Raw genomic sequence first — 27195 nt, forward strand, 5'->3', positions numbered from 1 at the left:
TACCGGGACAGGAGTACCTGTTACCACACACTCAAACACTGCCTCCAAGCCTTCTGTCACCTCAATATCTGCAAAGGGCACTGCAAAGCGGGGAGGCATTTCCGTTACTTGGAAATCGATTTTTACATCCTCGCTCTCTTCAGCGGTCAAGCCTGCAGCTTGCTCCAGCAAGGCAAGGGGGAGGACATCCAGGGAAACCACCATGCTCTTCTTATCTGGGCTAAACTCAGGACTAGTTATGATTTTGACCTGCTTCTCAAACTCCTTCACCTCACTTTCATCCAGCTCCATCTCCAGGAGGATTTCTTGTGGTGAAGGTGACCTTGAAGATGTGTTTTGCTCCAGATCAAAATGTATAACATGCTGGTGTGTGACTGGGGGTGGCAGTGCTAGCAACTGTCCATCTTCAGACAAGACTTCCACCTGCGCGATACTTTTAGCTTCCCCAACAATGTTCACTGCATGGCACAGATACTGTCCTTGATCGGCTTTCTGGATGTTAGTGATCTCCAGCACACATTTGTCCCCATCTTTCTCTATCTGCACCCTCTTATCCATCTCCAACAGTGATTTATTATGATACCACTTCACCCCTGGCTCAGGCACACCCACCACCTCAGCCACAAAGCTCAGTGTGCTGCCTTGGTATAGCTTCCTACTGCTCAGCGCCTTGAGGAATGCAGGTGGCATGTCCCTGCCTGATGGCTCCAGGGCTTCACAGGGGATCTTAAACACCTCAGCCTGTAGCTGGTCTGGAGGCTGCTGTCTTCTATCACAAAGGGAGAGTGTGGCCAGGGTGTCCATGTATTCCCCAGTGGGTGTGCAGTAGCATTCTGGTGGCGTGCTGTCCCCTGACATGGAGCAGGGTTCCTCAAAGTCTGGGAAGTAGGTCTCTGAGGGTATGTTGCGTTTTGGATGTGTTGAGGGTGTGGAGTAGCGCCCAGGTGGTGTGCTGTACCCTGAGCCCTCAGAGGGTGTGGAGTAGCGCTCGGGTGGTGTGCTGTACCCTGAGCCCTCAGAGGGTGTGGAGTAGCGCTCTGGTGGTGTGCTGTACCCTGAGCCCTCGGAGGGTGTGGAGTAGCGCTCTGGTGGTGTGCTGTACCCTGAGCCCTCGGAGGGTGTGGAGTAGCGCTCAGGTGGTATGCTGTACTCTGAGTCCTCAGATGGTGTGGAGTAGTGCTCGGGCGGTGTGCTGTATCCTGAGCCTGCAGATGGTGTGGAGTAGCGCTCAGGTGTGCTGAGCGGTGTGTGGTAGGATGCTGAGGAAGCAGTTTCAAAGATCTCCACTGAGGAGGGAGGTGTGTAGAAGCGGTCAGAATCGGGTGACTCCTCTCCACTTCCACTCTCCAACTCTATAGACATTTCTGACTCAGGAGAGAAGGGCCGGGTGAGTTCCTGCTGGTTATTGTAATAGTCATAAACCATGCTGAAGGTAACCTCCTCCACTTCCAGTGAAGTGATGGTTTCTTGATGCTCCTTCTGAATGGCCCCTTGGAGATCTGGAGTTTCCAGCACCCCAGTTGACCTTAAATACTTGGCCAGGGATACATCAGGCTCCAGCTCTAAGGCTTCAACAACACTGGGCTCTGGACCTGCAGAAGTATCCTCCCACAGTCCTTCTTCATCTACGTTATTGTTAGAGGTTTCCTCAATGGAAATCCTCTTCTTACCCCAAGACTCCTTCCTTTGTTCCTTCTGTGCCACAGGATCATCCATTATTAAACCAAGAAGGAGCTGCCCAAAAGAGAAGCCCTTCCTTGTGTTTGGTTCTTGTTGGGTGTCCCTGAGCACCTCCTCAGGGGAACCTGTGCTTTCTGCCTCACAGGTGGAGCTGCACATTCCTATCTCAAAGACCTTTTCTGTCCCAGAAACTTCTTCAACCTGATGTCCAGCCAGGGGTTTCTTTTCACATGCAGCTCTTTTCAAGTCAATGATGAAGCTGTCATTCTGGGAGTCTGTGGTCTCCAGTTGTTCCCTACTCTGACACACATGTGTGTCCTGCACTCCTGTTTGGAAATCTGCTGTGGACTCCACCGGAAAATCATGATTTTTTCCCTCAAGTGAATCGTCTCCACAGACACTCTCTTCTGACTCCTTAATTTCATCAGCATAAGATCCTTCTTCAGCAGATACCATATTGTTAGAGATTTGTAAATCATCCATTCTGATTTCTCTTGGCTGTATCTCTTCCTGGACACTGACTTCCTCCTGTTGCAATCTGTAGCTCTGACGGAGCTCCTCACTCAGAGACATCTCTTCCACAAGCACCTCATATTGCTGCACAGGGGAGATGAGTCCAGTTGCTCCTACTTCCACACTCTCCAGAGCTGTGAAAGTTTGTGCCTGTTTTGTGTCTGCAGTCTCTTCAACTGGGAAAGGCTCCACAAGCTTCTTCAGATCAAATGTCATAATAGTCTCATCAGTCTCAGATGGCAGCCACTGTTCTTTGAAATGCATTTCATCTAGATGAACCTCCACTTCCTTGGTAAAATCCTGACCTGAGTTTTCTATGCCAGCAGACTCTGTTTCTTGCAGCATTTGACCATTGTGCATATCCCTGTGTGTAGCAACCCCAGCATCAATTGTTTCTGCTCTATAAAGATGATCATCAGCCTTGATGTCCTGTTCAATATCAACTGATCTCTCTTGCTTCTTGGTCTGTTCCTCTTGCTGCTCTTCTGTAGAGAAGTCATAAAAATCAAACTGTTCCTTTGTGGATGTACTTGCAATGTTGTCCTGCAGGTGAGGCACACTTGGCTCTTCTACAAGAGACACATCAGGAGACATTGCCTCCCAGGTAGGGGCATTGCTCTCTTTCATGCAGGCACCACTCCCCTTATGTACCACAGGTGATACAGGAATGAAAAATTGTGAATCCCCACACTCCCTTGACAGAGCAGATTGCTCAGAGGCATCCGTTTGCCCTTTCACTTCCATAAATGGTGACTTGAAAATGTCCCAGGACAGAATATCTGTATGTGGTACTATCTTATCTCCTTCAGCCTCCATTTCCTCTGAAAAGTGACCTGAGTCTTTGGCCATCAGTTCATGTTCTTCCCTGGACATGCTGGAGTTCAGCTCAGTGGTGTCAGTTCCAAACCTGTGGTCCTCAGAGACAGCTTTTCCCCTCTGCTGCCTCATCTCAGAAATACCATCTGTATCCCTTGCACTTTCATCTACATAACCTGTTTCTTTCTTTATATAAACTTCCATGGTATCCAGCACCATTCTTTCCTCCATCTTACTTTCCCTGAAGTGAGGATTTTTCTTACACTCCTCTTCTGACTGCTTCCCAAGAGACGGAGACAACCTCAGGGACCAGGGTAAATGGGCTTCCTCTTCCTTGGAACATGTGATCTGTTCCTTTTCTTGCGTGCTGAAGCCTTGGAGCTGTAGAACATGATCCATAGAGAGCAGTTCCTCAGTGCCTCCATCCTTGCTGTACAATCTCGGTGCACTGGACTGTACTGTCAGCTCAGAGACAGTCTGCGCTATTCCAGCCACGTTCTTGGCCACACAACAATACAGCCCGGCATCCATAGCAGAGACTGCTTGGATGCATAAGCGGTACATGCCATTCTTGCCCTTCTCAAACCTCAGCCTCTCACTAGAAGAGAGGCTTTGGCCATTCAAGGACCAGGACACAGTTGGTGGGGGCTGCCCAGACACAGCACACTCCACCACTACTGCATCTCCTTCATGACAATGAATGTGTGCTGGGGCTTCTGTCACAATTTGGGGTGGTTCATTTCCCACATCAAATGAAAACTTGAACTTGTGCTTTACAATGGGAACAGCCCGGTCTGGAGAGGGCTGCATAGTCTCCCTCATCTCCATGTCTTGTTCTGGCGTTGGAGTGGGAGCAGTAATTTTGATTTCCACAGGCAGTGACAGCAAGTCAGAATCTGGAATTGCTCTTGGCAGTTGCTGCTCTGCTGAGAACGACAGACTGACTTCTTCCTCCTGCTCCTCTGTCTTCTCCTTTTCTCCTTTTTCTTCCTGCTTCACCTTCTCCTCTTCTTTCTTTCTTTCCTCATCTTTCTTCATGGCCTCATAGGCTGGCATGCGCCGCCTTACATGAAGTGCAGCTGAGGTGCTGACAGTGCCCAGTGGGTTGAAGATCACGCAGGTGACAGTACCACCATGCTGAGGGAGCAGGGATGGGAAGGTCAGCATAGAATGGCACTCTGTGGTGTGAACAGCGGTGCCCTGGATGCGCCCCACAGGCTTGGCGTTGTTGTACCATGTGACTGTGGGCTGTGGGCGGCCATGAAAGAGACAGGAAAAGGTGCATCTCTGCCCCTCAACAGCCTCCTGGGGCTTCACTTCCTGGACAAAGAGGGGTGGGCAGGGCTCCAGGAGCCCACCTGGCATCTCCATGGCTTTGGCCTTGTGGTATCCCTTCACTACCTGCACTGTGAGAGGCTCTGAGCCATCCATCACGGCAGCCGCTTCAGGTGGGCTGGGCTTCCCAGGAGGGACTCCCTGAGGCATGGACATAAGGCATTCCTGTCTCTTCTTCATTGCTGCCCTCTTTGCTTCCCGTAGTCGCTGCAGCTTCCAACGGATCTCCTCATCCAGCAGTTCCTCAGCATTCACCACTGTGCCTCTGTGCTCCCTACCACTTGTTGGCCCTGGATGGTGAGGCTCTGCCAGCGGCAGCCTCTGGAAACGGATGGTTCGTACCATGCCCCTGGCTCGGGAGAGGTCCCTAAGCAACTGCTCGTCCTCCTGCCCCTTGTCAAAGGGTGAGCCAGTGCAACGGAGCACCACCCGCAACCGATCCTCCTGCCTCTGCTGCAGCAGGCACTCCCACTTTTCCTGCATCCACTCCACTTTCCCTGCAAATCTCAAGCCCTGCTGCTCTCTACTGCGTGCTACCAGCAGCGAGGTAGTGGACTCCGCTGAGCCCTCACTGTTAATAGCAAACACCCTGTAGCTGCCAGCGTCATGCTCCTGCACATCTTGCACCTCCAGGCTGGCATGGTGCATGTGCTCCTCGCTCTCAGTGCGGATCACCTTGCGGCAATCCTGATGGACTGGCCGGTTGTTGTGAAACCAGGACATGTGGGGTGCCGGGTGTGCCATCAGTTTGCACTGGAAGAGTGCAGGGTCCCCTTCCAAGACAGACCTACACTTGAGGCCCTGCATGAATGTGGGTTTACAGTTCTGGGGCTGAGCCAGCACCTCCGTGGTCTCAGGTCCCTCAAGGTTCGCCTTGCTGTACTGCTCTGCAAGAGAAGGAGACTTGGTTACAACATGCCACGTTTTGCCTGCCCTCTGATTTAAAAAAAATGAAATAGCAATATATTGAAATAAAAAATGGGCATGCAACGGATTTCATCACACACCCAGGAAAAAAAAAAGTAATTCACTCACCATATTTGTTCGAATAAACGCAATGCCTTGCTCTGTTTTAAAGATTGACACGAAAATCGTTCGTTGTCTGTTCGTTCTTCAGACTGTGGAAATTTCTTCTTGAACAAGCAAAAATGAATTTCAAAATAACATTTTCTTCTGCATATATGTTTTTGCTGCCTGGAAAAGCCATGTATCTTTGGGTGGCAAAGTAGAAAATCTTACCTGACTTGCAGACAGTAGAATAAACGCCCTTTCTGACCCTCTGTTTGTAGATTAAATGTTCAAACAATTGGAAAAAAAAAAAGCTCGAAATATATTTTTTAAAAAGTAATTAAGTAATTAGCTAATATGAAATGAGAAGGCGTTTATTCGAACTAATACAGCCACTAACTTCACAGTGTTACGCACAGGGGAAAAAGCAAGCAACATGAACCACGTATGCTATCTGCAAGCCAGAGTAAGATATGTATAATGATGAATTAATGTATGTAAAAAAGTGCAATGGGAATGTGTAGCTTTCACATATCCTAAACAACAAATGCTTTCTAGTTTATTTCATCCACCATCCAATAGTGTCCACTGAACTGATTGTTAGGTTGCTAACTTGTTTAAAAATAATATGATTAAAAATTGTATAGCTTCCTTCTGAAATAAACTATTATTTCATGCATTCAAAGGAAATTGAATAAATATAAGCTCTGTGAACAGCTGCAAAGCATGAAGTAAAAGTTAAGAATATGGCTGCAAAATCATAAATTTGAAGTTTTAAACATATTTTAAAACTTAAATAACCTTATAATGCAAGTAACCCTTTGCATATCAAAACAAGCATGCAACATGTTCCAATATGCTTTAAAGTGTGTCTTTCTTTCCCCATGAGACACTACATGTAAGCAGATAAAAGCTTTTCACAATGTTACTAGTTACTGGTACTAATAATTCATGTTAACATCATTGGTGACTGTACCTTTCACTTCCATTTCAATTTCTTCTTCTAGCTTCTCATGAATAATTTTTTCAGGAGCTAAAAGAAAGAGACAAAGATTTTTTGAGCTGTAGTTGCTAAAATGCAAATAAACACTTTAGGCAGTAAAACCATCCAATTTCTCTTGCACATATACAGAAATTCACACAAACATACACATAAATGCATGCTGAACAATTCCAACACAATACATTTTGAAAGTGGAGTCATGAAATGCTTTCAAATTTGTTTGCGGTGTACAATTTTCTAGAAGATTTTCCTTTTTTCTTTTTTTGCAGGGTGGGGGAAAGTTTCTAATGTAACATGCCTTTATCATGCCTTAAATCCATGAAGAAAACATTCAACAATCCATAGACTAATGAAATGCTTCTCTTTCTTTATCATTTCTCAGGGAATGAATGTTTTGGAATGCAGTGGTACTATGCATGAGGAATTGATACTTGGAAGGAACATGCAGTTGCCAACCTGTCACTCTCAGATGGGTGCTGCACTCGGCTTGTCCTGCAGGATTAACTATTCTGCACTTGTATATACCCTTGTGGTTCTGACCAACTTTCAACAATTTTAAACTGCACAGTGATCCATCATGTTTGAGGGAACACAATGCAGACTCCTCAACTATTAGCTGATTGCACAGCCAGACCACGCAAGGTGTAGGCACACCTTTCATTATACAAAAGAGAAACACATCATCTCCTTCTTTTACAGTGGTTTCTGAAGGCAGAGTTTCAAGAAACTCTGGTGCTTTGGCATCAGTTTCTTTGATATCTTCAAATGGTACAACATCAGGATAGTAGACTCTGGTTTTTTGTTTCTCAGTTTCGTATGGTCTTTGGGATGTAGATATAGACACGCTTGATGTTTTCTTGGAAGATTCTTGCTTAACTTCAGACGCTTTGAACTGACAATCTTTGGCTGTTTTAAAGCTTTTAGTATCTGATTCAAGGGTAATTTTTGTTACTGCTTTGGCTTGTGCTTCTTTTGCTAGGTAAGAATAAAGTTAGGAAAATGATTAGGTCAGATGTTTTTCAGGAATAAAAAATATCCTTCTATTTTAGGGGGAAAAACCCCAATAATTATTATTGAAAGGATGTCCAGCATATTAGTGCTACAACAATGTTAAAATATGATTACACATTTAAGAGCTCTATTCCTGCTGTGCTAATTCTAGGTACCAGTTAAGCCTATAGGATTTTCATGGGAGCAAGATGTGGTCTGCAATGCCTAATAAACACACATCTTTGCTTTTAATTTAGAAAACCAATTTAGAAAGTAATATGTAAAGTGCTTTGCATAGCTCAACATTGAAGAAAGAAACTTCAATATGTAAGAGCCAAAACCACAAATGGCTTTCTCATTATTTATTTTAGTTTTCTGCTCTTGATTCCTTTGAGAATCAAATGAGGAATGCTATCACCTGTCTGGTGTGGTGATAATAAAGCTTTGGGATTGCACCAGTGGTAATACTAATAACAATTTTAATATACTGATGTCAGGCAGAAGCAGATGGTGTCTTAGCAAAAGTAAGTATTTATACATTGGGGAAAGCAAAGGGTAGAAGACAATTCATTAGTGCAGTATCATAACATTTGTACCTGTTAATCTTTTAAAGCACATCAACCTGTATTGTCAGCCTTGGAACTGGAACCTTGGCTTCATCGGAACAAATATAGGAAATAAATTGGATCAGGTATCTGGTTCAACATTACCTATCTGACATTCTTATCCTTCTTAAACTCCAGCTTCAGGAATTCTCAAAATGAAAATATTTCTTCCAGACTGTTTTGTTTCACCTCTCACTTCATATCATAAAGGATATGAAAGATAAAAAGCCTCAAACATCTAGGACCTACTTCCTGGTACTGCACATGTCACAAATAGAGCTATAAATGTTGAGAGATAATCCAAAAGCATTATTACTAGAGCTTTCTCAATTAAAATACTGATAATAAAGGAAATAAAGCGAGCTGTAGGCAAGATAATGAAGTTTGAAAAGGTAAGTCATAATGTTAAAAGTGAGATAACCACCTTTGACTGTTAGTATTGCAGCAGTTGTTGTCTCTCCATAATCGTTATATACAGTACAACTGTACAGTCCTTGATCTGTGAGCTGGGCATTTAGGATTGTGAGAAGTAGGACACTTCCAGTTTGTGATATCTTCAATTTTTCAGAAACTTCTATCCATTCACCTTCATGGGCCCAAAGAAACTCAGAGAAGAATTCATTTTCTAAGGCACATGTGAACTGAGCAGTGTCACCACATTTCACAGTTAGATCTCTGAGCTGCAAGAGAATCTTTGGAGGGCCATGTGTAATTTCCTGAGCAGTGGTCATGGAGATCCTGATTCTCTGAGATGTTTGGGAAAGGATTGTTGTATGCATGGCTTCCATTTCTTCAACTGATTCAGCCTTCATAGTCAAACTTTCTGATATGCTTTCAAAAACCTGTATACCCAATTCCTGTGATGGTTGTTGCACTGATTTAAATTCTTTTTGATAAGTTTTAACATTCTTCTTTGTGAGAGGAGCAACTTGAAGTTCTGATATAGCCTGTGACCGGATTGACTCTTTTACATCTTTCCCAGAACTTTGCCTATCTAAGGCTTGCACTGTATAATCAAGTACAAAAATAACAACAAAATTAGTATCTAAAGAACTTTACCGGGCCATGCTCCGAACAAAACCAAACAGCATGGAGGATGAAAATGAATGATCTTCATTTAAAAACTCAGCATGCCAGATGCATTACTCCCTTGACACAAAGATTATCCATTCACATATATGAAAGATAAGTGATGTCTAAGCTACTCATGCAGCTGATACACAGTTGATGCTTATCTCTTCTTTCATTTGTTGTCCATTTTAGTATTAGAAACTTATGGAACTTTTTAGGGAGGTATTTTCTTTTGTCTATTTGTTTATTTTGGGTTTTTTGTTTGGGTTTTTTTCCTACAGGATAGTGCAAAATACCTCAGTCAATACTATAAAGATCACTAAATTACTTGTTTTAATAATCGGAATGCCTTCTGCTCTTTGACCTATATCAAGATACAAATTTGCAATTTTCCAAACATTACAGCTAAAACAGAAGAAACAAGAGTGGCTGGGTTACAGAGGGTAGGTACTGCTAACATTAGCTGGTGAAGAAAAGGTGTGAAAAAAGGAAAGAATGTTAGTAACAAGTGTAGAGCTGTGGTATACAACAAACTGAATCCCTTTGAAGTAAAAATGTGACTTTACCTTCTGCAGTCACTGTAAGTGTAGCTGTACAAGTTGTTTCTCCACAACTGTTTCTTGCCTTACAAGAGTATTGGCCAGCATGTTCTAAGAAAGCATCTACTATTATCATTATGGCTGTGCCTGTAGACTCATCAAAGTGAAAAACTAAATCTTTTGTTGGCACCATGAGCTGCTGATTATGAAACCACTGAATTTTTGGTTTGGGGATGCCAGAAACTCTAGCTTGAAATCTGACTGATTCCCCACTGCATACCCTGCAACTTGAAATAGGCTGGATAAAGGTGGGCCTTTGGCCAATAGATTCCTCCTTAAGTAAAACAGATGAAGAAATATGCCAGTGGGACTCTGATGTAACTTCTTCAATCTTTTTAAATCCTGAAAAGAAGCATGCCAACTTTTAATTTCTTACCCTACACTACATATATTTTATCTCATTCATTTTTTTTTTCTAACTTGTAACTTAATAGTATGAGTTATTCTAATTAATCATACATAAAATTGGTTGCAAAAAGAAAACAAAGATATTTGTGGTTAAATAATATCAAGGACAATATAGAACTTAAAATGCCAAATTCTCCAGACAATAGATCTCTCTAAAGTTTTGATCAATGTTTCATCAATTTGTATGAATGTAAACTGATGTTCAAGAAGGTGGTACACACTTCTATTTAGCATGTTTTTCAACACATTCAGAGTAATTTATTTGATACAGAAACTCTTACTAGATTCTCCTCAATGACAAATCAAAAAAAGCACTTCCACTAGAAAGGTTCTATCATTTTTAGTGCATGACATTCTAATATTGAAGAGAATGAAAAGGTGAGGTGCATGGAACATTGAAAAAATATTAAATAAGTTTTCCTGTGCATGATCTATATTTTGGAGACATAAATGTATGTTGTGGACATTATAAATGTTAGCAATTAAGTTAAAAGACAACATGACAGACAATGACTCACGTATAATCATCAGCCTATATTAAGATTAGTATTGCAACATGAACTAGACATGTTCTTTAATTGCACACTGTACCTTCCAACTTCAAGGTAGCAGTGCTTGTCACTTGGCCTACAGAATTGCTAGCCACAAAGGTATAGATTCCTTCATCCTCTGGGTAAGCTTCAGCAATCTCCAGCTGGTAAGTGTCTTCAAACTGAGTCATTCTGAAAAACCTCGATGGCTTGATCTCTCTTTCTTTGCTATACCAAGAGACTTTCAGATCTGCTCAACAAACAGAAAGAAGAAAAAATGTGTCAGTTGTGCTATTGGAGTAGTAAGTAAATATTTTTATCTTTACGTTTGTCAGAAATCTTAATCACAAGTATCTTTTATAAGTTTAAATGGGCCTTATATTACTCTGGTAATGTATGACCAGTGGAAAGTGGCCTACTTGGTGCTTTAAATGTTGATTTCTGCATTCCAAATATTTGTATGGAAAAACTGGTTCTGGTGCTGCTATATTCCTAAGTAAAAATGATTTTTCCTTTCTCTTCTTAATGTATACATTTAAAAATACTTTGTTACTACTAAAATCAGAAAAATTCTAGTTTTTAAAATGGAATCCTACTACAATTGCCTGGTTAAATAGACTAAATAATCACTAGATTGAGCTGAACAGGTTAAAGAAATGAAAACAAAATATTCTTTTGCTAATGAGAGTACCTTGCCTCTTTCTAATTTACACCTTGTGTTTCTCAAGAGCCTATCTTTGTACCTTTGTAATATTCCTGTATAAAATGTTATGCTACCGGACTTATACAGCTTCCTATAGACTTGGGAAATAGGACTGAAGCCGACTTTAACCTTGCCTCTCCACCTGGCATTACAGTGAGAATCAAATAGGACTGAAGCTGACTTTAACCTTGCCTCTCCACCTGACATTACAGTGTGAATTAAAAGTTTTCACATAAATAGTGTGCTATTACCATTATCAGGAGAAAGAGAGTGTTTTCAATAGCTAGCTGCATAGTATGTGCTGTTAAACAGTATTTGCAATCATTTGTTACAAGTGAGAGGTATTCAAATCTGTTTGGATGTAGTATTTAATAAAGGAAATTTTCAGTAGGAAAAACTTCTTCACTGGAAGGTATCTCAAGCATTGGAACAGTCTGCCCAGGGAAGTGGTGGAGTCACCATCCCTGGAGGTATTTAAAAGACATGTAGATGTGGCACTTATGGACATGATTTGGTGGTGAATTTAGCAGTGTTAGGCTTACATTTGTATTCAATGACCTTGAAGATATTTTTCAATCTAGCCAATGCTATGATTCTATGAAAGAGGACCTAGACAAGAAGATCCTTATGATCTATGCTGTAAATGCAGCTTCTACATTAACATAAATACAGTTCTTGTAAAAAAGTTATGCTGGTATTCTCTGCACACAGGGCAGGCCAGTCTTTCCAACATACATTTTCTAAGTTTTATCACTGTTTCTAAATCTGAATCAGATTTGTTGTAAAGATTTAAATAGAAAGAAAATGTTGTATTTCAATTGATGGAATATTACTATTTTTATGTGGCTTTTTACACAGCTAGCAAGTTTATTTTAAAATTTGAAGTTTTATTTATCTTTGAATAATTGTGAATTCTTTGGGTTTGTAACTGGATGTTATTCTGCAGTTTACAGAATCATAGAATCATCTAGTCCAACCTTCTGCTCAAGCAGGTCTGCTTAGATCAGGTTACCCAGGATATATCCAGGCAGGTTTTGAAAACCTCCAGAGAAAGAGACTCCACACCCTCCTTGGGCAGCCTGTGCCATGGCTCCCTCACCCTCACAGGAAAAAAAGGTTTTCCTTAAGTGGAACTTTTTTGTGTCCCGTTTTTGTCCATTATGATGTAAATATTTTATTACTAGTCATAATCAAGACCATTTCTTGAAGTCAAGAAAGGAAGGTAGTTTATTTGGTTTCATGCTAACTTGGAAAGAAAGATTTTAATTGTAGCATGATATTCTATGTAACTAAAACTAGTAAACTTATTTAAGGAAAAAAAGACTTCTTAGACAATGAGCAAACATTATTTTATGCTAGTTTACTTCTAGTTTTGTGGAGTGATATGTGAGACACAGGGAACTTAGGTTAAAAGATTGAGGTGGTTTAAGTTTCTTTAGTTAATTTATATAACACCATGTGCCATCAGAAACTTCAACACATTTATTTAACATGATAATACTTTCCACCATTAAACTATGTGTTTTGAAACTGCATTTTACTCACTGATACAGTGTTCTGATATCGGTTGGCAGATGAAACACTGAAAAGCTTCCAAAGACTTTGGTTTTTTTTGAAACTTATCTTCTTTTTAGAAATGCTAAATGTTTATGACAGTTTATAACTTCCATGATTGACACCATCATTGATGTATGACTTGCTTAACTGACAGTTGGTGGTAATACTTTGCTGTGTGCTTACATCAAATAACTGTGATTCTAGGGAAAAATTTATCCCAGCACATATATTCTTGCATGTTTTTCTGAGTTCAAGGTGAAGAATTCTGAGAGATGAAAAGATGTACAAGATTTCATTAAACCCACCTGTCCCCATAACTCTGCACTGAAAACAAGCAGACTGTCCTTCAGATGTAACAGCATCACGGAGTGGTATTATGACAGTGGGTGGATATACTGGCACTTCTAGCTCAGGAGAAACAACTTCTGGGACTAAATGATTAAAAAAAAAAAGAATATTTTTTTTTTTTTAAATTAAGATCACACATATTTCAACAATATCATTTCACAAACATTGTTATGAGCATGGGAAACTCACTTTCCACTGAAAGTGAAGCTGAAGTTGTAGCAACTCCATAGTCATTTTTTGCTTCACAGGTGTACACTGCTGCATCTTCGGGGAAAGTTTCAATTAGCAAGAGAGTATATTCTTGGGCATCGTGAAGAAATTTGCACTTGAAACCTGGAGAAAGCTGTTGATCATCTTTGTACCAGGAAATTTTGGGCTGGGGTTTGCCTGATACCATAGTACAGAAGCGGGCAGGTTTGCCAGACTCCACAGTGGTTGGCTCTAGCTCCTTAATAATCTGGGGTGGCTCTGGAGCTGGAAATTGTCAGGAGGAAGGAGAAAGAAGGAGAGAAGCCTCATTATTGATACATAGCAAGGGTGCAAATATATTAGCAAAGAAGGTTTTTTATATCTTATTGTTCTCAGTCTTGCATGCCCATGAAAATCCATCCTTTTCCTTGATACAGGGGGAATGATCTAGTAGCAAGCACTTTAACATAGTGGCAAAAGTGTTTTCCAGCAAAATGTGTCCAAGAATTGTTAGGTTGATTCCTTTGGCAAGGAATATTTGTCTATAGGAACAAATTAGTTTTCATTTGGACTTGCAGACATCCTGGTCTATATAAAGACAGTGGAGAAATAAACTACTATAGCATTTTCATCAGCTAGGCTGCTATTTCAGTAAAGCAAGAAACATCCAAGTATATGATGATTTTGGTAGTGCTCCAGATAAAACTCTCTTTGGGTTTTTGGTTTTGGTTCTTTTTTAGTTTTTTTTTTTTTTTTTTTTTTTTACTTTCAGAGTTAGCGTTTCAGAAAAGTCGTATAGAAATTAGAAAAATACAGGGCAATAAATTCAGTCAAATCACTGATTGTGAGGACACATACCGTTCACATAGAGAACAACAGAACTCCTATTCCGTCCTGCAACAAAAGTATATTCTCCAGCATCTGAGTAAGTGGTTTCAAAGATGCTCATTCGATGAACTCTCCTTTCCACCACATAGCTGTATCTTTCCTCATATTGGAAGTTGATTTCAATACCATCCTTGTACCACTGTGGTTCAAGGTCATCTTCATTGACTTCAAATTCAATTTCAGCTCTTTGCCTCTCAATGACCTTCAAACAAGCAGAAAAAAACAACTTAGAAATAATCTGTAGTTTTATAGATGTTCTCACATTTCAGTTTCCTAGAGGAAGTTCCCAATGTTATAATTACAGGGTTTTTTATGCTCAAATTCTTGCTGGTTAGATATTATTACTCTTCCTTTACATTATTTGAGTGATAAAGTTTTGAAATATTTATTTTTCTGTATAAGTCATACCTGAATATCTTTACGGATGCTTCTGATACGAATATCACGACCTTCCACTACCAAATTGGCACTGGATGTGTTTCCACCTGCTACTACGGTGTACTGACCAGCATCAGACATTCTTGTGGAAGGAATGATGAGACGATGTACATACTTTTCTCTCTGAATTTTTATTCTAAGGACGTCAGAAAATAAAATGAGCAAGTTATTTCCTGGGGTAAAATACATAACAAAAATCAATTTAGCATAGAAGCAATCAATTACCTGTCACCAATCTGGAGTTCTTGCCCATCCTTCATCCATTGGACCTGAATGTCAGGTTCTGAAATTTCACATTCAAAAATAGCCCTCTTTTTCTCCACAACTTTAATGTCTTTAATATGTTTTCTAAATTCAATGTGACGTGCTAGAGCAGAACAAAAGAATTAATGTTGTGATACATTCTATTTGCTACTAGGAGTCATTAAATATAAAAATCAAGAGGGCAAATACCTTCCACATATAATGTGGCTGATGAAGCTGCTTTTCCAGCAACAAAAGTGTATTCTGCAGCATCACCAAAATGCACATTCCTTATGGAGAGGGAGTGTGTGAGCTTCTTTGTCCGTATCTGGCATTTATCAGTCGATTTTATTTCTACCCCGTTCTTTAGCCATTTATATGAGATACCTTCATAGTTAACGGTAACTTCAAATGTTATTGTATCTTTCTCTTCAGCATTAATATCTTTCAGCATGGAGGTAATTAGGATGGCTAAAAGAAAACAAATGAACATGGCTTGAGCTTTTTTGTTCTGTTTTGCTTTTTTTAAGCACATGTTAACTGTATTAGAGATATTTTAATTTTTTTAAGACAGATTCTGAGTTTTGGTAATATTAAAAGGAAGGCTCTGTGTCCAGAATCAATACTACAATTAAATTTCACTGAACTTCTGAAGGACTTAGGAATCCAAATTCTGGTGACGTGACATTTAGTAGTGTTGGCCTAAATAGAAGAATCCAGGATTCAACTTTCATGTTCACGGCTTCTACATCTCTTTTAAAATGTAACTGCAGCTGTTTAGGGTTATTTAAAAATATCTCTACGACAGTGCTGCTTTTGTCTGAATTGTTTTAAGTGTACTCATGAGCATAAACTCTATTACTGGTAACTAAAATAGCCTGGTTTACATACGTTTTACGGTCAGAGTTGCACTGACTCTGTCATTTCCACAGACAAATGTGTATTCTGCAGAATCTTCACTGCTTGTGTTCATGATATTGAGCTGATGGAGTTTCCCTTGGACCACTATTTTGAACTTTTCACTCATTTCAATCTCCACACCATTCTTCAACCAGACAGCAGGCACATTGAAATGAGAAACTTCACATTGAAAAGAAGCAGTTTTGGTCTCAGGGATCTCAATATTTTTCATGGTCTTTGTGATGTGTATGGCTAAGAGGGGAAAAATAACAGAAAAGAAAGATTTTTTTAAAAAAATCACTATGTGTGGAAGACTCCAAAAACTCAATGATAACAAGCTATGAAATGTCAAGTCAAATTGTTCAATATGAGTTGATGTAGCAATTAATTATTTTCTTGCAAATTAACAGTACTTACTTTCCACAAACAGTTTTGCTTTACACTCAATTTGCCCAACAAGAGCTGTGTATTCCCCAGCATCAGCAGGAGATATGTCATGCAGCATAAGCTTGTGAACTTTCCTTTGAGAGATCATCTTGTATTTATCACTTTGTTTAAGCTCAACATTTTTGTGGAACCATCGAACTGGTACAGTATCATGGGATACACTTAGTTCAAAAGAGACAACAGCATTTTCCAAAGCAGTCACATCCTTTGGCTTTTTGATGATCTTGACAGCTTGAGGGAAAAAAAGTTAACAAGATTCAGTAGTGTGATTGATTTGAATTTCAAACCACACATTAAAGAAAATATTCGAACCAGATTGACTTACTTTCCACATGAAGTCTGGCATTTGCTCCTATCTTTCCAAGCTTAAAGCTATAAACAGACTCATCAGTGACAACACAGTGTTTGATTTTCAGTGTGTGAACAGTTCCTTTCACTGTAATTTCATATTTATCATTTGATTCAAGTTCAACACCATTTTTAATCCACAGAGCTCCTTTCACATCAGGGTGGGTCAGTTCTACACTGAAAACTGCCTCCTGTGTTTCTGTCACAGTCAAGTTCTTTAAAGTCTTCTTTATCTTAACAGCTAAGAAAAAAAAAAAAAGACAAAACAGATGTGTATTAGAAATTATAGTAAATACCACAATCTTAATAAAACTGGATCATATTGCTTTATTTAAAAATCTAGTATGTACATATCAATTTCTAATAATTTCCACAAAAGCGGTGTGTTTGTAACACAAAAAGGAACATTTGCTTGTAGCATTGATGAAAAACAGGTTTGGGGTTTTATTTATTTGATGTTTTCTGCACAACTAGCAAAGTATTTTTACCTATTGGTCAGTATCTTGTATAAAATGTGTTTTTATTACAATATCATGCTAAATTTAAAATACGACGGATCTAAAATACAGTAAGTTTTTCTACCTCCAAAAGCATATCATAATAAAAGAATGTGTCTTAAATACTGTGTCTTAGGGCCTTATTCAAGACACAGTGAGAAATGCTGGACTGATTATTAAACACATCAGTTACAAAAAATACTCACCTTCAACCTTCAGTTTGGCAGATGTCTTTGAGCTTGCTATTTCATAGCTATATTCACCCATATCTTCCAGTTTCGTGACAGGGATATTGAGTCTTCTCTTCACACCATCAGATTCAGCACAGTACTGATCTGTCATCGGTAATGGCCTACCATTTTTTAGCCACTGGCCATCTGATTCAGGATTTGCCACCTCACATTCAAAAACAGCTGTCTGGGACTCAGCCACAGTCAGGTCACTGAGAGGCTTTGAAATGGCACCACCTGTTCAGAAGCAAAAGCATATATTTTTGTTGTGTTGCTGCTCAACTTTCCCCCATAATGAAATGTAGCTACACAAAAAGTAGATGTTGGAATTCTTTGACCTATTTTTCAGCATGCCCACAGACATTTTTAGTCCTGTGAAAAATCAAGAACAGAAGCTGACCTGAACATCATAAAAATATATTTCTTAGTTTTATCCTAGTTATTTATTATTTTTATTATCAGCACAGATATATCTTCCTTATCACATTAATTACATTGAACATGTAATATAGCATTCCATAGTATTAGTCTGATTTGGTAAAACATATTAGTACTTATGTAAAAGCTTGGTTGAATTCAAATTATACCAACAACAAAAGATAAGGGAAAGAGCAAGGAGAACAAAAACAAATAAATAAAGAACTGATTAAAGAAAAAAAAAAGTACAGAAACAGCACAAGTGTTAAAATTACAAAGCACAGCATATTGAGTATTGGGTTTAAATCACAATGAAAGAAAAAATCTTGGATTTCAACTCTACTAACCTGCTACTATAAGCTTCCCAGATGTGCTCTTTTCTCCAGCATAAAAGATATATTCTCCTTCATCATCTTTCATCATCTTCACCACTGTCATTTTATATATTTTGCCGTGTGCTTCAATTTTATATTTAGGACCAGCTTTTATCTCTTGGCCTTTGAAGTGCCAAATTACATCAATCCCTGAATGGGAGAGTTCGACCTCAAAGGATACATTCTGTGTTTCAGTGCAGGTAATGTCCTGAAGACCTTTAATAATCTTAATTTCTATAAAAAGAATACATTACAAATATATTAGTTGCTTCCACAATTTTGTATTTAAAGAAATAATTTCACAAAGAACTGCACATCTTAAAGGAAACCTACTTTCAACTGTGACATTGCAACTTGTTTCAACTTTCCCAACCATTAGCTTATAATGTCCTTCATCTGATGCATGTGTTCTGGTAAGCACTAGCCTCTGTTTATTGCCTTTACAAACAGCTTGGATACGTTCATCAGGCTTTATTTGATGATCATTTAGATACCATTTGGCAGAAGACACATCAAGTGCTGAAACTTTACATTCGAGGATAGCTTTTGTTCCTTCAATGACATGAACATCTTTTAGAGGCACCACTATTTCCACACCTGTCGAGTTAGAAAGATATTAATCATTAAAAAACCCTATGCCTTCAAGAAGTAATCCTAAAGAACCTAAAAAATCAAACACATGATTTTTGAGTCAAAAAACATTTTGAACATTATCATGTTCAAAACCATGCTTATGACTTACTGTATACTGTAATCTGTCCAGTAGTTGACAGTTCAAGACCAGGAACACTAAAAGAGTAAGCTCCACTGTCTTCCTTTGTTGCATCTTCTATCAGCAACATGTGTGACTGTTTATCCAACACAATGTGAATACGATCACTTGATTGAATTTCATTACCATCTTTCATCCAGACACCTTCTACATTTTCTAGGGAGACTTTAACTTCAAGTTGTACAATATCTCCCTCACAGACTCTTTGATCAGTAAGTCCTTGAAGAATAGCCATGGGACGAGCTGTGAAACAAGATGAAGTTAATTGATCCTCACAAGAGATAAACAGAAAACTGAATATTAAAGAAGTATAGGATTTAATGATACAGCTATAATATATGCTATGATATAGAAAATCTATAATACTTAAACAATGTAAGGTATTAGACATGCTTACGCTTCATCTTCAGTTTGCAGCGTGTCCTTTTCCCATCAATGACAAAGCTATACTCTCCCTGATCATCTTTATTAACATCTTTAATAGTGAGGATTTGGCGACCACGGCGGGATGCAATCACATATTTATGATTAGAAGAGAGTTCAACATCATCGTGATACCATTTTCCTTCTTTGTCTTCTGGGGAAACCTCGCATTCAAGTTCACCTGAGAAGGATTCTGGTACTTCAATATCCTCAAGTTCTTTAATAATCTCTACCACAGCACCTACAGGCAAAATAATTACATTCATGAATAAGCTTGATTAGATACTCCTGATGAAAACAACTCTCATAAAATGAGCCTAAGGAAATTAATATATATATGGTGTAATCATTTTACATAAATATATCTCCAGACTTTCATACTGGGTTCTGAGAACATGGAAGCAGCTGGAATATTTTTTAGCACATTACACATGAATTTAAACTACTTTATTTCTTTTGGAAAGTGATTTCACTTCAACAGTACTGCATGGTACTGAGCTGTATGCTTCTTACCCTCAACAGTAAGCTTTGCAGTAGTTCTTATGGATTCATCTTCTACCAGGGCACAGCTGTAGTCATCAGCATCAGGCATTTCAATTGCTAGTACAGAAAGAAAATGAGCTTTTCTGTCAGAGTGCATCCTGTACTTGTCTCCAGAATGAATCTCAATTCCATCCTTAAACCATTTCACTTTGACGAAGGGTTCTGATGTCTCACATTCAAATGTTACCATGGAGTCTCTCTCTTTAGCAACAATGTCTTGCAACTTCTGTGTGAAACTGATCAATTGCTTGGCTGCAAAACAATATGCAATGAATCAACAGTGCACTTGACCATACAGACTTAACACACTATGATAAGCAGTAGGATCAAAGGAGAATCTAAATTACCTTGCACTAACAGGAAAGCATGGCTAGAAGTTTCACCAGCTATATTGACTGCTTTCACCATGATGCTGGCAGAATCATCAGAAGTCACATCTCTAATGACTAATTCACAAACATTATCTTCAGGCCAGTACCAATACACACGATCTGTTCTTTCAATCTGCACACCATTTTTGAACCACTGGCACTCAGGGTCTGGTTTTCCCACCACTCTCACACGGAAGTGTGCATCTGTCCCCTGGGCTACAGTCTGGCTTTGAATTCGTTCAAATATCTTGGGAGCCTCCATGCTCGGACTGAGCTCAACCTTCTCTGGTTTGAAAGTTGGAATGGTAATTTTGCCTTCAGGAGGAAGTGCTTTCTTCTCTTCTTCTGGAATCTCTTTGGTCCAGTGAAGAAGTTCTTCTTTTGTCTTTTTTAACATTTCTTCATATGATTCATCTTTTTTGCGGGACTTAAGTTCTACAGCCGTGATGGCTTCATAATAGCCCTCTTCTGTCCTACGCTTGAATTTACTACGCAGCTCTTCAGATTCCTCTGAAAGCTTCTCATGAGTGATTCTTTCAGCCCTTTTCAGTTTCACCACTTCTTTGGTTGTTGGTTCTGCAGGTTTATCTACCTTCTGTACCTCAAAGAGAAGTTTTCCAGGCTCTGTCACAACAGGCTCATGTTTGGGTTCAGGAGCACGGCGAAGAACAGACCTGAAGTCTTCTCTCTGCTGGATCTCAATTTTCACCTTATGTTCAATAAAGCCTTCTGGATTCTCTGCAGTGACTTTAACCTCTCCTGTATCATATGATTTGCAGTCCACTATATCCAGATAGTAGATTCCATCATAGCGGAGTCTGAACCTTTTGCTTTTACGGATGAGCTGTCCATTGAGGTACCAGTTGACCTTGGGCAAAGGATAACCGGTCACACGACAGCGGAATCGCGCAGTTTCACCTTCCAGGACTCTTGCAGGTTCAGGAACCAAAACAATTTCAGGTTTTTGTTTTTCCTTTTGGTCCAGTGCAACTGCAGGTAAAGCACCCTCATGGGCCATTCTTTCTAACTCTTCAATTCGCTGCAGTCCTCTTCTGCCTTCTGGCAACTGGGATTCTTCCACAAGGCTTTTCTCATCCTTCACGATCAGAGTAGCAGATGTGTGGTCTGTACCATATTTGTTAGTTGCCCTGCAAGTGATCACTCCACTGTCTCTGGAATAGGCTACTCCATAGTCCAGGCTACAGTACCCAAACTCGTTTATCATGCGGAGTCTGTTAGCTGCTTCCAAGGGTTTTCCATCATGCAACCACTCCACCACCATGGTTGGGTCACCAATTGGTGTAAGTCTGCACTCAAAGTGTGCTGGTCCAAATTGTTTGAGCCTTAAAGATGTGAGCTTCTTCTTAAAAAATGGTTTCTGTTGCTTTTCTTTGTCATAGAGATCTCCTTCCTCCCATTGCTCTTGTCCATAACGCAAATGGAGAGGCTCTAATTCTGGTGCTGCAATCTCCTTGGCTTTGTAGGTTCCTTTTGGAATGATTAATCTCCTTTCTGGTTCAGGTTCTGCATGTTCAACTTCAACATTTACTTTGCACCGAGTAGTGTCCCGCCCAGCTTTATTGATAGCAGTAGCTGTATACCATGCTGCATCTTGCCTGGCAGTAGATTCAATTTTAAGGGCAGCTGCCCCTTTGGTTCCCTCAATCCTGAAATATTAAAACAATTTTTCAAAAAACCTTTTTGGACTTCATTGTAATTAATTTTTGCCTTTCTCCAAAATTAGATCAAAGCCTCAAAGGCAAATTTTTAAAGGAATTAGATATGCTGTTTATTTGCATTCATGCTTTTGCAGTGCTTAAGAATCAGGCAGAAAAGGACAATAAAAATAAGATCTGAGTTCAAGGGTAGTTTTGCCTGCAAGACTTCAAAATCAGAGACAGATACAGGTTCCCTAAGTCTCTACTGTAAAAGCATTGGCTTTGCAGATACAAAATACACAAATACATAAGATGGAACAAATAAATTGTGTCCTATAATAAATTTTATATCTCTTAGTCTTGCTGCAATGCAAAAGTTGTTGGTAGCTTCAGTAGCCATTGGACTAAGCCTTTCATGAATCCCTTCTATGGGAATAAAGGTATTCAGCAGGCTGTAGGAGACACTTTCCAAGATGGTGAATATTAACTCCTTTAATATTAAAACAAAAAAGAAATGCTTACTTTATTTTGGGGTATTTATGAGGTACAATGATGTCACTGTTTTTCAACCATACAATGTCGGGATTAGGGTTACCAGTAGCTTTCACTGCCATCTCCAGTCTGGAACCCTCCTTCACGCTAACATTTCTCAGCCTTTCCACAAAGTGTGGTCTGACTAGGTCTTCCTTAGCTGAAAAAATAAGGGTACATTATGGCAAGAGAAAACAACATAACTGTGGTTTTTAATAAGAGACACTCCTCGGCCTCCTAAAAATAGTAAGCATAACAGATACCTTCCACAGTCAACGTCATTGAGACTGAAGCTTTGCCTGCCCTATTCTGAGCAATTACAGCCCATTCTCCAGAGTCATCAGGCATAGCAGGAACAATGATCAATGACTGGGTGCCATCTTCTTTAATCACTATTTTATGGGTGTAGTCATTAACCACTTGTTGACCTGCAGATACATATTAAAAAAAAAAAAAAAAGTTGCACTCAAAATAGTGTCTCAACAGTATGTAAAATGTAAATAAGATTGATTTTTTTTTTAGATTATTTTTCAATGAAAATGAGGCTGGTGTACCATTATGGAACCAGTATGTCTCTGGCATAGGTCTGCCTACAACTTTTAAGTCAAATCTTGCTGTCTGTCCCTGTGAACACTTAAATGATGTAGGTTTCAGCACAAAAACAGGTTTGTACAGTCTCTCTAGTTGTCCTTCATCAGTTTCTTCTAATCTGCGAGCAGGAGAACGAGAAGGAGAACTGCGGGCAGGAGACCGGCTTGGAGACCGTGGAGAAATAGACCTGGAAGGAAAAGGTAACACAGATGTGTATAGCAACATCATATAGCAGTGGGCTGACGTGATAAATCAATTTTAACTTTTGTCTTTAGCATAATTTACTTTAAAGGAGTCTATCAATTTATCCATGTGAGAAATTGTGATAAAAATAATTTTTATTTGTGGTCAGTTTTCTTTCAGTATTTGACAGAAATTTGTATAGCTGAATAATATTGGGGTACACCACTGCCAGGGAAACTTTTGGGTTTTGACTACTGTACAAATATGGATGCAATCCTGTGTATGTTTGTGTGTGTGTGCTGTCTATATGGAGACAGAACACAGTACATGGCAACATTGGATTGGATTTTTTTTTTGTCATACAAATACAGCTATTTCAAGGGTGGTAAATAGAGTTGCGCACAGTACTAAAACTCCAAGTGCAGAATAATATTTCACTAACACATATGTACTTTAAGAAATAAATATGACTACTGAGGTTGTAAATCTGATGCCATATCTGGGTATGCATGTGCATGATGTTACTCTGGGAACTGTATTGCACATTAAAAAGGCAAATCAGACAAAGAGTTGACACATAAATAATATAAGCTGTGAAAACAGCACTTAGAACTTCACTAGAGGTATGTGAACTCCAATAACTCAATCTGTTCAGCACCTGTATAATGAGTTTTGGGACTGTCTATCACAGCAGATTGAAGTCTCATGAAATTGATATATTACTGTGTACGTACCTGTATCTTCTCATAACTTCTGGTCCTGGCATATAACCTGGTGTTGCTGTGGGTGCAACTGGCTCAACATAGAGTTTTGCTGAGCAAATGGCATTTCCTTTCATATTACTGGCAAAGGCAGTATAAATTCCTTCATCTTCAGGTAAAACAACAGGCAAACGTAGACTGGCACTGCCATCTTGCAGAACTTCCATGTGGTAGTGCTCTCCATGCCTTATGCGCTTACCATCTTTGTACCATGCAATCTGCATGGAGAGAAACAGTGGAATGCTATGTGAACTCCTGAATACAATACGTTACAAATTCCTGTTTTTCACCTGATGTATTGTCACAGTCCATGTGTATATGTGTTAACATTAACATTTTTTACTTGAAACAAATAAGGCTAAAGTAACATATTTTCACAGTAGCCTGAGACATGAGTTTCAGAGCTAGAAACACATAAAAACCCATTTTAATAAAGAGCAAAATGACCTAGAATGAACTTGCTACTGTGTTTGCCACTTATGTGGGCTATCTTGGAAATACTCGGAAGTAAGACTAACAACTGGTAAATCTAACCTACCTCTGAAATGGCTAACCAATATAACTCTATTCTATCAAGGGACAAAAGGAAAATTCTGCTCGATAGCAAAACAAAATACTGGATTTCTTTTGAGATTTGCAGCTTTCTATGCAGAATGCAGAATATCTGACGAGGTGTTAAAGGATTTTTTAAGTAGAGCATCAGATGTTTTTTTTAAATAAATCAATGTCATACAGGTTTAGAGTACCTTAGGCAATGGATATCCAGTCATCTTACAATGGAAGGTAACTCCTGTCCCTTCAAATGTTCTGTAATTCTTTAATCGTAAATCAAATCCTGCTTCTATAGCTTCGGATTCAGAAATATCAACCATCATCGCCTCTCCGTCTTCTTCAAGAAGTTCATCTAAGGTGGTCTTAATAATTCTGAGTTCAATTTCCTTGATAAGTCTTTCTTCAAAAGAAGAAATATGGAATTCCTATGCAGAAAATCAAGACCATTAATTTTGTGTATCAGAAAATGGCCATGTAAAGAAGTGATTTGCACAGGTAAACAGAATACAAAATGAGTATGGAGTGGTAGACATACCTCATCTTCTACAAAAGTTCTGACCATCACTGTATCTTTTGCCATTTTCTTCCTAATCAGTGCTTGTTCTTTTTCATATTCTTTTTCAAAGTCGCCATATGAAATACCTGGGGCTACCTCAGCCACTTTAGGTTCCTGGACATATGGAGTCATCTGAGTTTGGTACATCGTCTCTTGTTGCAATTTTAGATAAGCTTCATAATCAGCTAGGATTTAAGAACACATTAATTTTGATAAGTTTTTGTGGTTTTTAGTGCATTAAATAAAGAAAACAAGTACAAATTTATTTTACTATTTTTTGATGATTTAAGTAGAGTTTCTGTCTGTTTAGCCAATAAAATACAAACACCCAGAAAATGCAGAGACTGAAGTCCTCAGATGAGCTTTACAAACAGGTTAAAGTTTTACTATGCTATTTGGGTGTTCTAACTCACAAAGTGGAAGCACCTGTAACAACTATTTTAGAATTTCCTCACGGCAGCATTTTTACAAGTATATTTGGGGAATAAAAAAAAAAAATCTTCTTTGTCTGTAATAGAACAACCTATTACTTGGTTAACCTTCTTTCCCCACATCACTCTCTGAATGTCTTATGTTATGTAGACTGTTAGGGATGTCAATAGAAGAAGGTTCCTATAGCTACATATTCTAGCAAAGAGTGCAAGCCTTTCAAGAACCTGATGTCAAATACTCAGTGTTGCAGAAAAAGAGCCATTAGATCCTCCTTGTTTCTTGAAGTGAGCAAACTAACTTGCAAAGAATTTATAGTGAAATGTACAATATTTTTCCCATTTTAAAGTTGATTTTCAGATTTTTAAATTTCCATTTCTTTAATGTACAATGTACCTTCTTCTAGTAAGGAGACCGTTGCAGAAGCTTCTCCGTGTTTATTACGAACGATAATAGTGTATTCTCCGGCATCGTCAGCAAAAGTCATGGAAATTTCAAGTTTGCATTCCCCAGTTTCTCTTTTGTAACTCACTTTGTATCTATAGAAAACATAAAAGTACAAGCTCTCTATAATTCTGACAAACAAACTTTTTACTAAATTTTCTTTTAGTTATACAATTAATCAGAATCATTCTTAAGTTATACAAGGCAAAATGAGAAGCTTTTGCAGGAAATTCACGCTCAGTCTGAAGAACAGCATCAGAAAAGTAACTAAGCTGAAACTAGAGTATACGTATGCTTTTTTCATGTTGTCACCAAAATAAATGGGATACAAAGAGCAATACTGAAATAGTAGAGATCAAGCTTTCAAACACAGTACAATGGTACATAGCCTGTCTTAATAGGGGTCATTATAGCATATCTTCCAGAATGCTACAAATGCTTTTTTTTTCTCTGCTAGAAAATGTCTGGCTTTCTGTAGATAAATATTGCATAGATAGAATAAAACAAATGCAAAACTTCTTCCTGATTCAATTTTAAGGATATGTAGTGTTGTTCATTTTATGGTCTTTTGAATGTTTATGTTTTAAAATTTAGCAGCCTTCTAAAGTCTCACATTAAGGTACGCTCCAATGATTCTTCTATTTAAAAGAATGTCACAGAAATCAGTGATTTTGTTTGGCTGAACATCAGTAAAGGAATTAAAACTATGGTGCTATCAATTAAATATTCTTTAAAAATATGTTTAAATAGTTTTAGTGCATTGTATTCAAATTACCTGTAGCCAGTCGTAAGAGGAACTCCACTTTTTTTCCAGTAGACATGTGGCTTTGGGTTGCCCCCTACTTGGCATTCAAAAATAATGCTCCCACCTTCAATTAATTTATGTACCATGGGTTTTCTTATGAAGAAAGGAGGTATGGGCTCCCCTGATACTTCCTCTGCTGCAGTAGAGACATCTTCCATTACAACGTCCTTTGTCTCCACATAGCTGAAAAAAGATTCCAGTGCAGGTTAAGTGAGCTGATGTCTGAGATATAAACAAAGTGCAAGAAACTAAGATTACAGTAGGAACAGTCTCTTTAGAAATGTAACTTTACCGCTTCTCTTCTGCAACAATCTTCTCAGAAATGGTTTCTCGAGTCTCAATTTCTTCTGAAACTGCAAAGCAAACATGATACTGTGGATTTTAAAATGCTTTAATAGTGCTTAAGCAGTAAGTCTAATTGACACAAAGAGAGTAAAGA

At 38.8% G+C, this 27195-nt stretch overlaps 1 protein-coding gene across 1 annotated transcript in view; it reads right to left on the reverse strand.

The window, feature by feature from the left end:
* The window catches only part of TTN (titin), a 242047-nt gene that overhangs the window by 198216 nt on the left and 16636 nt on the right, over window positions 1–27195 (reverse strand). Inside the window, exons 17-44 of the mRNA XM_062004522.1 lie at window positions 27049–27109; window positions 26727–26939; window positions 25904–26046; window positions 25058–25263; window positions 24717–24947; window positions 23944–24188; window positions 22990–23213; window positions 22699–22863; window positions 22427–22595; window positions 20223–21913; window positions 19846–20127; window positions 19307–19573; window positions 18880–19152; window positions 18471–18734; window positions 18111–18371; window positions 17323–17583; window positions 16597–16860; window positions 16242–16502; window positions 15816–16076; window positions 15135–15395; window positions 14907–15048; window positions 14652–14817; window positions 14214–14445; window positions 13356–13640; window positions 13124–13249; window positions 10620–10808; window positions 8372–8956; window positions 6329–6385 (exon numbers count right to left, since the gene is read on the reverse strand). Of these exons, the coding sequence (XP_061860506.1) occupies window positions 6329–6385; window positions 8372–8956; window positions 10620–10808; window positions 13124–13249; window positions 13356–13640; window positions 14214–14445; window positions 14652–14817; window positions 14907–15048; window positions 15135–15395; window positions 15816–16076; window positions 16242–16502; window positions 16597–16860; window positions 17323–17583; window positions 18111–18371; window positions 18471–18734; window positions 18880–19152; window positions 19307–19573; window positions 19846–20127; window positions 20223–21913; window positions 22427–22595; window positions 22699–22863; window positions 22990–23213; window positions 23944–24188; window positions 24717–24947; window positions 25058–25263; window positions 25904–26046; window positions 26727–26939; window positions 27049–27109 (7785 nt within the window). The remainder of the gene's footprint in view (window positions 1–6328; window positions 6386–8371; window positions 8957–10619; window positions 10809–13123; window positions 13250–13355; window positions 13641–14213; window positions 14446–14651; window positions 14818–14906; window positions 15049–15134; window positions 15396–15815; window positions 16077–16241; window positions 16503–16596; window positions 16861–17322; window positions 17584–18110; window positions 18372–18470; window positions 18735–18879; window positions 19153–19306; window positions 19574–19845; window positions 20128–20222; window positions 21914–22426; window positions 22596–22698; window positions 22864–22989; window positions 23214–23943; window positions 24189–24716; window positions 24948–25057; window positions 25264–25903; window positions 26047–26726; window positions 26940–27048; window positions 27110–27195) is intronic.

The sequence above is a fragment of the Colius striatus genome, chromosome 11, assembly GCF_028858725.1.
Source record: "Colius striatus isolate bColStr4 chromosome 11, bColStr4.1.hap1, whole genome shotgun sequence".
In the NCBI taxonomy this organism is placed as follows: Eukaryota; Metazoa; Chordata; class Aves; order Coliiformes; family Coliidae; genus Colius; species Colius striatus.